The following is an 11,436-nucleotide window of genomic DNA, read 5'->3' on the forward strand; positions in this document are numbered from 1 at the left end:
TGCATCAAAAATTTCCGTCTTGTTTAATGTTACTGTGACTGTTACAGTCAATGTTTTGATTCTGAATGACCTGTCAGCCTTTCAGCTCTGGTACTCAGAAAACGTGCTGTGTTTGCTGGACTTCCAGCTGCAAAGAAAATGATTGCAACCCGTTGGAAACCACCTCACGCCTTCTCTATCCGCACATGGACCCTTTCCTATTTGGATGTAGTGTGTATGGAACTCTCCACGGCGTGCATCCATGGAGCGCCTGAAAAGACTCTGGACACTTTTCTGGAGCATCTTTGATTCTGTGAGGTCCATTTTGTAGCCTTGTGCTGCGGCCTGGACCTCTAACTTGTGCAGGTGTTTGGTCCCTTGTCTTTTGTGGTGTGTCTATTTCTGCTGTGTTGTTTTGTCTCCCTCCTTCCCGTTGTGTGTGTGTGTGTGTGTGTGTGTGTGTGTGTGTGTGTGTGTGTGTGTGTGTGTGTGTGTGTGTGTGTGTTGTGTGTTGTGTGTGTGTGTGTGTGTGTGTGTGTGTGTGTGTGTGTGTGTGTGTGTGTGTGTGTGTGTGTGTGAAATTTGATCACAAAAACAATAATAAAATTTCTGTTTTCCTATTGCTTTCACTGGCTGTTACCATTTTTCATTAACTTGTGTAGACAGGAAACATTAACCGCACTGATGGAAAATATCACCCACCACGTTTGCCCAGCACGACCATCCGTTTGTGTTTCTTCTCAAGACGTTACCCTGAAGTCAACAAGAAGAAGCCTTGCAGCTAAATAGGCACTTAATGTGCTTTTTATGCCTCAAGCTGAAGATGCATTGTTCAGAGAGCAGCAGCCTCTCCTCGCTAATTACATGTAATCACGTCCAACTTTGAAACTTTGAGGTGAAGAAAGGGTTTCTCAGTGAGTCATCATCCTCTTCTGCGTCTTATGCTTCGTGATTTCCTCTTAACTTGAACAACATAACGTGCTCTCTACTGGCTTTTTGTTCTTTTCTTTTATTAGGCATTTGTGTAGCGAGGATGGATCAACTGCAGAAATGAATGAGGATTACTTTGCTTTTGCAAATGTAGCTATAATACCAGTTATTTATGATCTGAAAAATCTATTAACTCTTGTAGGTGCATGGTCAAATACAACCAGCACTTATTTTCTTTTGTGTGAAATAGTCTATACATGGGGGCATCGTGCATTAGTTTATCTGGCATTCATTTAGCTTTGGGCTAAAGCGACTGACAGAAAATTCTACCTGCAATGCTTGAAATGATAAGTTTATTTGCTTTGGTTTCTCCATTAATGACAATTCACAGTATTATAAACAAACATAAACAAATTTAGACATTAAGTAAAAAAGAAATACATCATTGTAATATACAAAAGGATTACGTTTTCTGAATAAAAAAGGTTAGTGGTTACAAAGTTTTTTTTATTTTTAACCAAACTGTTCCACAGTGTGTAAGTAACATCACAGGCATCATGTTCTTTGCATTAGCGTAGCTTGGTTCACACAATTAATACACAAATCCCTCTGGTCAGGAAAAAACAAGAGTACTTCGCCTACTGAACGATTTGAAATCCACTTTCTGTTAAATGGGTTAATGATGCCTCTTTTTATTACCTTCTCTGTTTGTTTCTCCTATCCATGTTGAAGTAGCTACAAGTAAAATACTAAGGCTCTGAACTTGGAAGTGAACCTCATGGCAAAGCGACATGTCAAGTCACAGCAGAATGTTTTACCTGTGACCATCGGTACGTGTGCGTGTTAGACCTTGAAGCAGGTTTCCCTGCAGCTCTTCTCCGTCTCAAACTGGTTGCCGTTTCCTCGACAGCCTCCGTACCAGAACTGAGCGCAAGAATTAGCTGTGGCGTCGTAGTACCACTTCACTACGTAGTCCCGGCACGGTCCTGGATCCAGCACGTGGCTGCAGCGCTCCTCTGGAGAAATAGAAAACAAAAACAATTGGCAAAGATTAAGATTCTACAACCATGCAAGCTGCTCTGTGAGGCTGTACTTAGGCACAGTGCTGTTTTAAGCTAAATGCTAACACCAGTATGCTAATGTGCTCACGTTGAGGATGCTAACATGCTGATGCTGAGCACGTAGAATGTTTAGCCTACCGTCTGAGTTTAGCGTGTGAGCATGCTAACTTCTGATAATTAGCGCTAAGTATCATTAGTTTTGCATGGATAAGTATTACACTAATTACATAGTCAAATGACATGGCCTTTATCCAGTAGTTCATATCACTCAAAACCACAAATGTCAACTCATGGTGGCGCTAGAGGAAAAGTCAGGGGATCAAGATTCATCCTCTGAGGACCATGAACATCGGTGCAAAATGTGCCAATCTATCGAGTAGATGTTGAGATATTTCAGTCTGGATTACCACTTCAATGTAAATTTGGACTATCATATTAAAGTTAGAAATATCAGGATACAAGTCTTATAATGTAGGCTAATTATGTGACTCTTGCTGTCCACAATATATCTTATTTACCATGTACTATGTCCGATGGATTAAAAGTTGACATTTTGGGAAATATGCTAGGCTAAGAAAACTAACTGGCTGTAGCCTAGCGTATATCAAGCTACAGCCAGGATATGTATAGCGATATCTATCTAACTATGCTCATCTTACTTTCTATAAGAAAGCAAACACTGTAAGTGTTTTATCCAAATTGTCAAAGTATTCCTTTAATTTGGACTGATTTATGTTTGTTAACCATGTTTTAGATAAAAGGTCAGCATATTTTAACGTATATCATTTTATGCGTGCAGAGGTCTTAAAATGTAAAAAACTATGTTAGAAAACATTCAGTGCATGTTTCTTTTTCCTTCACTGACCATTTAAACCAATCATTACTTTATCCTACAATCTCTTTGGCAGTTACCTGATGAGGTGTCAGAATTCGGCAATGGAGGAGTCGGAGGAGTCGGCGGTTGTGTCTTTTCTTCAGGCGGGGCCTTTAGAGTGGGACCCGCTGGCCCGATGGCTCCCGTCATCACCACATGGCGGTCGGGATCTTTCATGTCAAACTGTGGAAGGAACTCTGTGACAGGTCTGAAGGGTTCCCTGTCAAACTGTGGAAATCTCTGAGTCTCTGTTGGTCCGCTTCTGTCGTCTGTCTTGGGTCTCTGTGGAGGGATGGGTTCTCTGTCGGGTCGTGACGCTGGAGGGCCGGGCTGGAACAGAGCAGAGAGAATCTACTCAACCTTTATTTATCCAGGTAAGGTAATACATACATCATGTTGTAATACTATGATCTATTCGCACATTTTAAATGGTTATATTGTACTTTTTATTTCACTACAATTATTTGACCGCTTTCAGTACTTACGATTTTTGCACACAAACATAAAAAGAGCTAATACAATATGAAGCTTTGTCATTACCTAAACTACCCAGCAATATGTGCAAGTACAGCTGAAGTGATTAAGTGACTGACAGAAAAAATAATTTGCACAAGAATGAATTTCCAAGTATTAAGTCATAAACCATTTGTAGGCTTCCATAAGTATTGGACAACTTTTTGTTTTTGGGCAATAACTAAAATTTTTGACCTGATCATGCGCTAGATGAAAAGTTAAGGGATTATGTACTAATGGATTATGTTACATCCTTAGGGGGACATAAATATCTAAACCCAATTTAAATCCATTTAATAGTTGGATGGAGACAATTCACTCAAAACAGCAAATTATTACCTCACGCTGGCGCCAGAGGGGAGTCAGAGGATCACCAGAGTCATTAAGACTCCTCCTCTGGGAACAATGAATGTCTGTTCCAATTTTTGTCCCAATCCAATACCAATACCAAAACAATTCTCATTTTAGTTTGGACCAAAGCAATGGACCAACTGGCTAAAAATGCAAGGGTTTTTGGATGATTTAACTTAGTTGCGTATGGATATTGCCGGAGAAACATAAATACAGCTGTAAATTGTTAAAATAATGACTGATTTGTTCTTCTCACCACCATCTGTACTTTCCGGAAGTCTCCTGTGAATGTGGGGGTGTCGGTATCTGTCCTGTACGGAGGTTCTCGAACGTTACTGGCGACCTCGGGGATTCCTGGAGGCAGCCTGGAACTCGGGACAGAGCTGAACAAACGTTTTTCTCCATCCTCACAGATACGACTCAGCAGTTTTCTCTCCAGAGCTGCAAGACCAGAAGACCAAAACCGTAAATATACAGTTGTATACTCTTCTGCATGGTTTAATCTCTGTTTTTCTAGTGTAACCGTAACGCTGATGAAGTCACAAAACACACATTTTTGTCATTGGAACTACTTTCTGCCAAAGAAATAGTCCCTACTCGTTATTATCCAGAGAAACAGTGACACCATTCCTGCAAAGGGATGTTACTGTTAAATTCTATTTTTTACACTAAATATTAGCCCCCATTGTGTTTAGGGGCAGGCAGATTTTAGTATCTTAAAATCTGTGCAAATAAAACCAAAACCTGCAGAGCTTGATAGCCTACTAGTGATGAGTTGAAAATGTGTTTTCATTTTTAATTCAACCCTTTAATATGTACAATAAGGTACAATATTATGGGTCAACATCTCTTTAACAATTTTCTTTTTCAAAATATTTTCAATGTCTCAATTTCTATTTTATAATTAATTTGTGACCTTTGCAATACTTTATTATTGTTGTTGATTTTCTCTTTCTGGTTATTGTTATGCACCAAAATACCAGGGAAGACTCCTTGTATTCCTTAATTGTATGCTCACCTGGAAGTGTTTTGAATTCATCGATCAGGTACATGTGGTCGCTGTCGGGGTCCGAGGCGATGAGATTAAGCTCGTTCTGGAACTCCTTATACTGAGGGTCGCTCTCATTCACCACCCCGATCACAAACATCTCAATGTCAATCCCACGAGCTTCTGAAATGGCGCTCTCCAGACTGACCGCGTCTCTTTTATCGGCCTGCCCGTCCGTGATGAGGATGGCGACCTTCCTCACGCCTGCTCGCGCCGCCTTGAAAACCTGGTTGGCCTGTTGGATGGCGCTGCCCGTGAACGTCCCCTCGCCCAGGTAGGTCATGGAGCGCACCGCAGACTTGATCTCATCACGGGTAGCCTCCTGTCTGAGGCTGACCACTACCATGTTGATGTGGCTGTAGAGGACCACACCCACCCGCGTGGTGTCCCGGCTGACCGAGGCTCGGTCGATCAGGGCGTTTACAAAGTCTTTGATCACGTTGAAGTTGTCGGGACCGATGCTCTCGGAGCTGTCGATCACAAAAACCAGCTCCAAGGGGGTTTGTCGGCAGGTCACTCCACAACCTATGCAACAGAGAGACAGATACAGGTTATAGACGTTAAAAGATTGCCACATATTCCAAGTGAGAGTTTTTGATTACTTACTGCATATAGATCTCACTATTTTGATGATTTCTTCCCTCTGTGAAAGACAGACAGACTTTTACGACAAACTGTGACCTTGTTACTGTAAAGAAATAAATCACTGAGAGTTACGAAGGTAACGTTCTAGCTTTCGGCTTTAATTTGAAGGCGTTTAAATCCACATCAGTTGGAACAGTCTAGGACTAGGCCAAGGCCTCAGTCCAACCAAAATGAATGTGAGCATCCATCCATCCATTTTTTAAGCTTATCCAGGGACAGGTCTCAGTGGCAGCAGTCTATTCAAGGTGGAACAGTCGTGCCTCACCCCAGTATCATTTTCCCTCTCCTCCTGGGAGATCACAAGGTGTTCCCAGGAAAGATGAGATTTATAATCTCTCCAGTGTGTTCTGGGTCTACTGCGGGGTCTTCTACCAGTAAAGAGACCCAAAAGTGGCTTTCGGCTCTACTCCAAACTTGCTCCAGATGTGCGAGCTCCACACCTTATCTCGAAGGCTGAGTCCAGCCACCCTACAGTCTCCTAACAAACACCCTTAAACCTGAAAGTCAAACTAGAATATTCAGAATGAAGACTATTTCCATAAAGATGGCTGTTAAAGGACTTCAAATCCTTCCCTGCTTATCCAATGTGGACATGAACAGCCTCAAATTTAAGCCTTTTAAAAATTAAAGGACAGCACTTTAACCCAATGTGCAGAAGTTCCGAAATATAGTTGAAATATAGTTGACTGCACTGCATGATTCTCACAGTAATGATTGAGGCACTTTACTTACTGTAAGTCCAGGTTCTCCCTTTTGTCCCACCCTACCCTGGGATGTAAAATAGAAATAAAATAGAAAATGTGTTAGTTGTTCACATATTGAGAGATTTGAAGACTTTTGAATCCCTCTAAAAAAAAGTCCAGTACCAAAGGTCCGGTGGCTCCGGCCTCTCCATGTTCCCCTCTGTCCCCCTTTTTCCCATTTTCCCCTCTGAAGCCTCGATCCCCCTACAGGAGGAAAGAAAGACCGTCGTTTTATAGAATCACACAATACGGCTGAGATAGAAGATAAAAGAGATACAATCCCCTCCACCAGAGACCCTGTAAAAATGCACATATACTGTATGTACAACGGCCATTGGAAACCTTTAATTAATTATAGATTAATATAATTATGTTGCATGCAGCTTACTGATTTTATAAGTGCTGAAGTTATCTTTTGTTTTGTTTGAAGCCACTAACTTATTTACATATTTGGTTTTAATTTTCATGCAGTTTTTCATATTTGCTAGATTTTCTGTCATGTCATATTTAATGTTGACTATGTTCATTATGCAGGTGCTGATATTGTTACCTTGTCCCCCTGCAGGCCTTGTCCAGGAGGACCTCTGGGGCCGGGGATCCCCTGAAATCCTGTCTCCCCCTGTAAACACAGAGCACAGTTCACGTCCAGGAGAACTTAAACAACAAGAAGGAGCTAATGGAAAGTTTCTCTCTCTAAGCTAAATGGATTTTTACTCCTAAACAGGGTACTAAAGTCATTTTAACAGAGATATATAATACCTATTTTGTTAGCATTCCATAAAAAACACAAGTCTTAGCCATATAACTTAGATTTTTCAGCTTTAATATGTTGAATGCTAAAAATATAAACTACTGTCTTATTGCTTGAGTTATATATTTGAGTCTTTAGCCTAAAACAGGGATGTCAAACTCAATTTCACCAAGGACTGGTAAATCTGAATCAGATCAAGGGCCAGTTTATTGTACAGTTTATTGACATTTGAAAAAAGCTGCAGATCAAACTTTTCAAGTCTGTAACTTACAGCTGCCAATCTTACCTTTTGTCCTTGGATGCCTTCTCCAGGTAAGCCCTGTGCACCACGTGGTCCCATTTGGCCAACTGAGCCCTGCAGGGAAATCAAACGCTGTGTCTTTCTGGATATAAACATGAATTCAAAGGGCAATATATTTCTAGTTTAACTAAAAAAGCCTCATTACCTTGGGACCAATTACACCAATTCCTGGTGGCCCAACGGGTCCAGGAGGTCCAGGCAAGCCTCTGTCTCCCTGAACAGGAAACGTATAATGTAAATTATTTTAAAACAAAATATATATATATATATATATATATATATATATATATATAGTTTATTAAACATCTTGGTTATAAACACAAGGATGGAAAGACACAAACTGTCAACACAGCAAGAAAAACCTTTGAAAAAACACCTGAAGTACCAAAACATATTTTCTATTTCCTGGATTTTCATATTATCGATTGTCATATTATACAATAGTGATTCTTTGATCCCCAAGAAAACGCATGTTTTTCTATGAATCATCTTCTTATGTCCTAGGGTTATCTCCTGACCAGGGTTGGGTACCAAAAACCGCAACCCACAACCAATAGGAATTGGACCCGATTAGAACGCAAATTTCGGTTCCTCATTTCGGTTCCACTCAACGTGACAACTGAAATATTTTCCCTCTGTCGCTCCGAAACAGACGTAAAAATATCACACTTTCTCTGTAGTCTACCTAGCTACCGTAAATGTAGGCTACTTTTAAAATGCCATATTTTCCTCTGGGCTTTGGTTAGCATACCAACTTAACACTTATTTTGTTGTTACTTGTTAATAGTGTTATTTATTGTTAAATTATTGTAGTTGTGCGTTAGGTGACATAGGTTTACTTATTATATATCGTAAAAATCCAAACAATACCCAACCCTACTCCTGACACTATGGTCAAAGCGCATAAAACAAGATCTAAATATTCTCACAGACAATTAACTTCACTGTAAATACAATCACCTGAGAAGTGAAAGTAACTTCTATAACAGAAACAAAACATTTTGCCAATTAATTGAAGACACTGTCTGTGTTTTATGTTTTTCCCGAGGTGAACCTTTACCTTAGATCCAGGTAAACCGGCGCCATCTGATCCAGTCTCTCCTTTCAGACCGGGAGGCCCCGGAAGTCCCTGAGTAAGACACGGTGTGAGAACAATGACAGAGTGCGGGCGTAGATTGATAAGGGGGGGGGGTGATGGAGGTTGATACTCACTGTAGGGCCGGGGTAACCGTCTCCTTTAAGTCCAGGTGTCCCAGCCGGCCCTGCAGACCCTCTGTCCCCCTACAAACCAAAACATGCCACTTATGTCAGTACTTTCAGTGGTGGAATGTTACTAAGTACATCCACTCAAGTACTGTTATGTACACATTTGAGCTACTTTGAGTACTTTACTTGAGACTTTTCTTGAAACTTTCTACTTCTACTCCGCTACATTTCCGAGAAATATTGTACTTTTTACTCCACTACATTCATCTGACAGCTTTCTGCACACAAAACACATGTAGTTTATAAAATAAAATGTTTATAAATCAAACTACCACACAATACACAGGCCTACAAGTCCAGCTAAGATGATTAGACAATTAAACACAACTGTTTGGATGATTTACAGTTTCTAAAATGTGTGATTTTTGTGTGACACTTTTTTCCTGATGATACTTACATACTTTACTTTAGTAACATTTTCAATGCAGGACTTTTACTTATAACATAGTATTTTTACAGTGTGGTATTAGTAGTTTTACTCAAGTAAAAGATCTAAATACTTCTTCCACCACTGAGTAGTTTTCATGGGAGGATCAGTGAATAGTAAACCTGAACCTAGTCTCGCTTTGCCAGACCTTCCTCCACAGCGCTGCAGAGGAGGGTCTAGCATTTATTGGCATTACTTTAAGCCGATGACAGTAGTCTCGGGCGGTGCTAAGCCCTGGACGGAGCCCCGGTGCTGTTGCAAAATAGCCTCGGGAAGGAAATTGTTTTGGTGGAACGTATATGTTTAAAAGTAGTTTTAGTTGCCTAGCTAGCTGTCTGGATTTACCCTGCAGAGATCTGAGGAGCAGTTAGAGTTTAAAATAGGATTCCAACGCAATTCCAACGCAAACAAAGCGGAAGTTACCGGATATCAAGCAGAGAACAGTGAAATCCGGTGGAATTTCCGGCGGAAAAAGAGAAATCCCGGAAGTACAATATCATGGATACAGACTAACCTGAACCTGAACTCACCTTTGGTCCAGGTAAACCTGTCCCCTGCTCTCCCACAGCTCCAGCTGGACCCGGTTGGCCCGGTTCTCCCTGAGAAAAAAACAAAATAAGATCAATTGTTGCTGTTGACGGTTTACATCTGCGGTTTGTTTGCACCACACAGGCTTACCTTGGCACCAGCTAAACCCTTGCCTGGTGGTCCAGATGCACCTGGTGGCCCCATAATTCCTGGTTCCCCCTGAAAGGGAAAACACTCATCAGGTTAACGCCAGACAAAGGGAACAAGGTGGGACTCAGACATCGGCGGTTTGTAAGAACAATTTTAGGTTTCAAATTATAATACTTTAAACGTGTAAAATAACTCATTATGCCCTGCTTAGTCTACAGTAAGTGTTTATTAGGGCTTGGTGGATATAAAGCTTAGTTAGTAGGTACAGTATATCTGCGATATACATTAAGAAATTCCTTCAAATCTTTGAATGACGTAATGGCATTTTACTGCAAATTAGACCCCTGATTTAGTATATGGTGGTGTATTTTTAACAATATAGTTAGTAGTTATAATTTCATTTACAGCTAGGTTTTGTTAAAACTTTTTACGTAAATCTTTATTGACACTAAATTTAAAAGCCAAATAACACACTTACAAACACTAGAAAACAAAGAAAAGAGAAATCTGCGGGAGTGCCGTTACATTTTTACAGCCTTGGAACTTAAGGTTTTGCAGCAACACTGCTGGCTAGTGTAAAACTGTTCTGTGTTTCACTTAAAATGCTTCTTTACTGTGTTTACCTACCTTTGAGCCCATTGGCCCTACAGGACCGACTGCACCTGGCTGTCCCCTGGTCCCCCTGTCCCCTCTGTCTCCCTGCCAAAATAACACAAAACTGCCATTGACATTCTTCTAAATAATCCTCAATATGGATCATTGTATGCGGAAACTCAAATAGTACAGTACATTTATACATAGTCTTTATATACTGTATAAAACTGTGAAAAAAGTCTGTTACCTTTCCTCCAGGTGTGCCTTTACCAGGAGCACCGTCGGGTCCCCTGGGCCCCGGTAACCCAACGTCACCCTGTTGTCATTTGAAGACAGTCAATAAAGCAGAAGACTGGTAAGACCCATTAATATATACATACACACACTGTATGTAAAATAGAGAAAACAGGTTTAGGTTCTGATGTTACCTTTTGTCCTGGCGCTCCATCCTCTCCTGGCTCACCGGGTATACCTGGTAGCCCCTCGGACCCCGGGTCACCCTGAGAGAGGAAAGTAACGTGCAGGAGTATCGGCGGGGCGCAGACTGATCAACTGAATGACTTGATGGTTGTTTCTGCTACTTTATATTTTAGAGAGCCGCGACAGAGCTAAAGTGTGTGACCTACAATGTCAGATCCTTCCTCAGCTGGCAATGTTTTACTATTAAACTTTTTTTTTTAAATTTAAAAAATTTCAAATTAGACATTTTGGGATGAACCGCTTGCTTTCCAAAAGTTAGACGAGAAAATCAATACCACTCTCAGACATGAAAGTGGTATCAATTTTGTCGTCTCGTTCTTGGTAAGAACGTGTATTTCCCCAAATGTGGAACTGTTACCTTAAAAGGGACCTATGCTGTAGAGTGGTAACTGTTCAGAGGACTTACTTTCGGTCCTGGCTGTCCAACACCTCTCTCGCCTGTCGGGCCAGGCCCACCAGGGAGGCCCTGATTCCCCTGAAAACAACATGCACACATTCAGTGGGATATTCAAACTGTGTCTCTACGGTCTGGAGCTTGACTTGGAAACTGAACAGGGGAACTTCCAGCAAACATGATAGTAAATCCATTAAATAATGTCTGTTTTTTTTAATCACCACCAAATGAAACCACCTGTGTGATTGTTAAATACTAGTACAAAGGCTAATCAGGTTCTAATGAAATGTTAGCAAGAAATTGGGAATCAAAGATCATTTATTACTGAAATGACAAATGTGTTTCACGAAATTTGAAAAAAAAATTTTCTGAATCCGAATCAGCTTTATTTGCCAGGTATG

At 40.8% G+C, this 11,436-nt stretch overlaps 1 protein-coding gene across 2 annotated transcripts in view; it reads right to left on the minus strand.

Annotated features, from left to right (window-relative positions):
* Window positions 1–1,243: 1,243 nt before the first annotated feature.
* col28a1b (collagen, type XXVIII, alpha 1b) overlaps window positions 1,244–11,436 on the minus strand; it is a 23,929-nt gene continuing 13,736 nt past the window's right edge. Inside the window, exons 18-35 of one of the 2 annotated variants that reach the window (XM_032519670.1) lie at window positions 11,048–11,116; window positions 10,590–10,661; window positions 10,409–10,477; window positions 10,195–10,266; window positions 9,568–9,636; window positions 9,420–9,488; window positions 8,409–8,477; window positions 8,257–8,325; window positions 7,342–7,410; window positions 7,182–7,250; window positions 6,695–6,763; window positions 6,268–6,348; window positions 6,134–6,169; window positions 5,363–5,399; window positions 4,727–5,281; window positions 3,965–4,149; window positions 2,883–3,174; window positions 1,244–1,925 (exon numbers count right to left, since the gene is read on the minus strand). In XM_032519670.1, coding sequence (XP_032375561.1) covers window positions 1,753–1,925; window positions 2,883–3,174; window positions 3,965–4,149; window positions 4,727–5,281; window positions 5,363–5,399; window positions 6,134–6,169; window positions 6,268–6,348; window positions 6,695–6,763; window positions 7,182–7,250; window positions 7,342–7,410; window positions 8,257–8,325; window positions 8,409–8,477; window positions 9,420–9,488; window positions 9,568–9,636; window positions 10,195–10,266; window positions 10,409–10,477; window positions 10,590–10,661; window positions 11,048–11,116 — 2,124 coding nt within the window. In that variant the 3' untranslated portion in view covers window positions 1,244–1,752. The remainder of the gene's footprint in view (window positions 1,926–2,882; window positions 3,175–3,964; window positions 4,150–4,726; window positions 5,282–5,362; window positions 5,400–6,133; window positions 6,170–6,267; window positions 6,349–6,694; window positions 6,764–7,181; window positions 7,251–7,341; window positions 7,411–8,256; window positions 8,326–8,408; window positions 8,478–9,419; window positions 9,489–9,567; window positions 9,637–10,194; window positions 10,267–10,408; window positions 10,478–10,589; window positions 10,662–11,047; window positions 11,117–11,436) is intronic. The other variant, XM_032519671.1, reaches the window with a different exon arrangement.

Source organism: Etheostoma spectabile, chromosome 6 (genome assembly GCF_008692095.1).
Source record: "Etheostoma spectabile isolate EspeVRDwgs_2016 chromosome 6, UIUC_Espe_1.0, whole genome shotgun sequence".
In the NCBI taxonomy this organism is placed as follows: domain Eukaryota; kingdom Metazoa; phylum Chordata; class Actinopteri; order Perciformes; family Percidae; genus Etheostoma; species Etheostoma spectabile.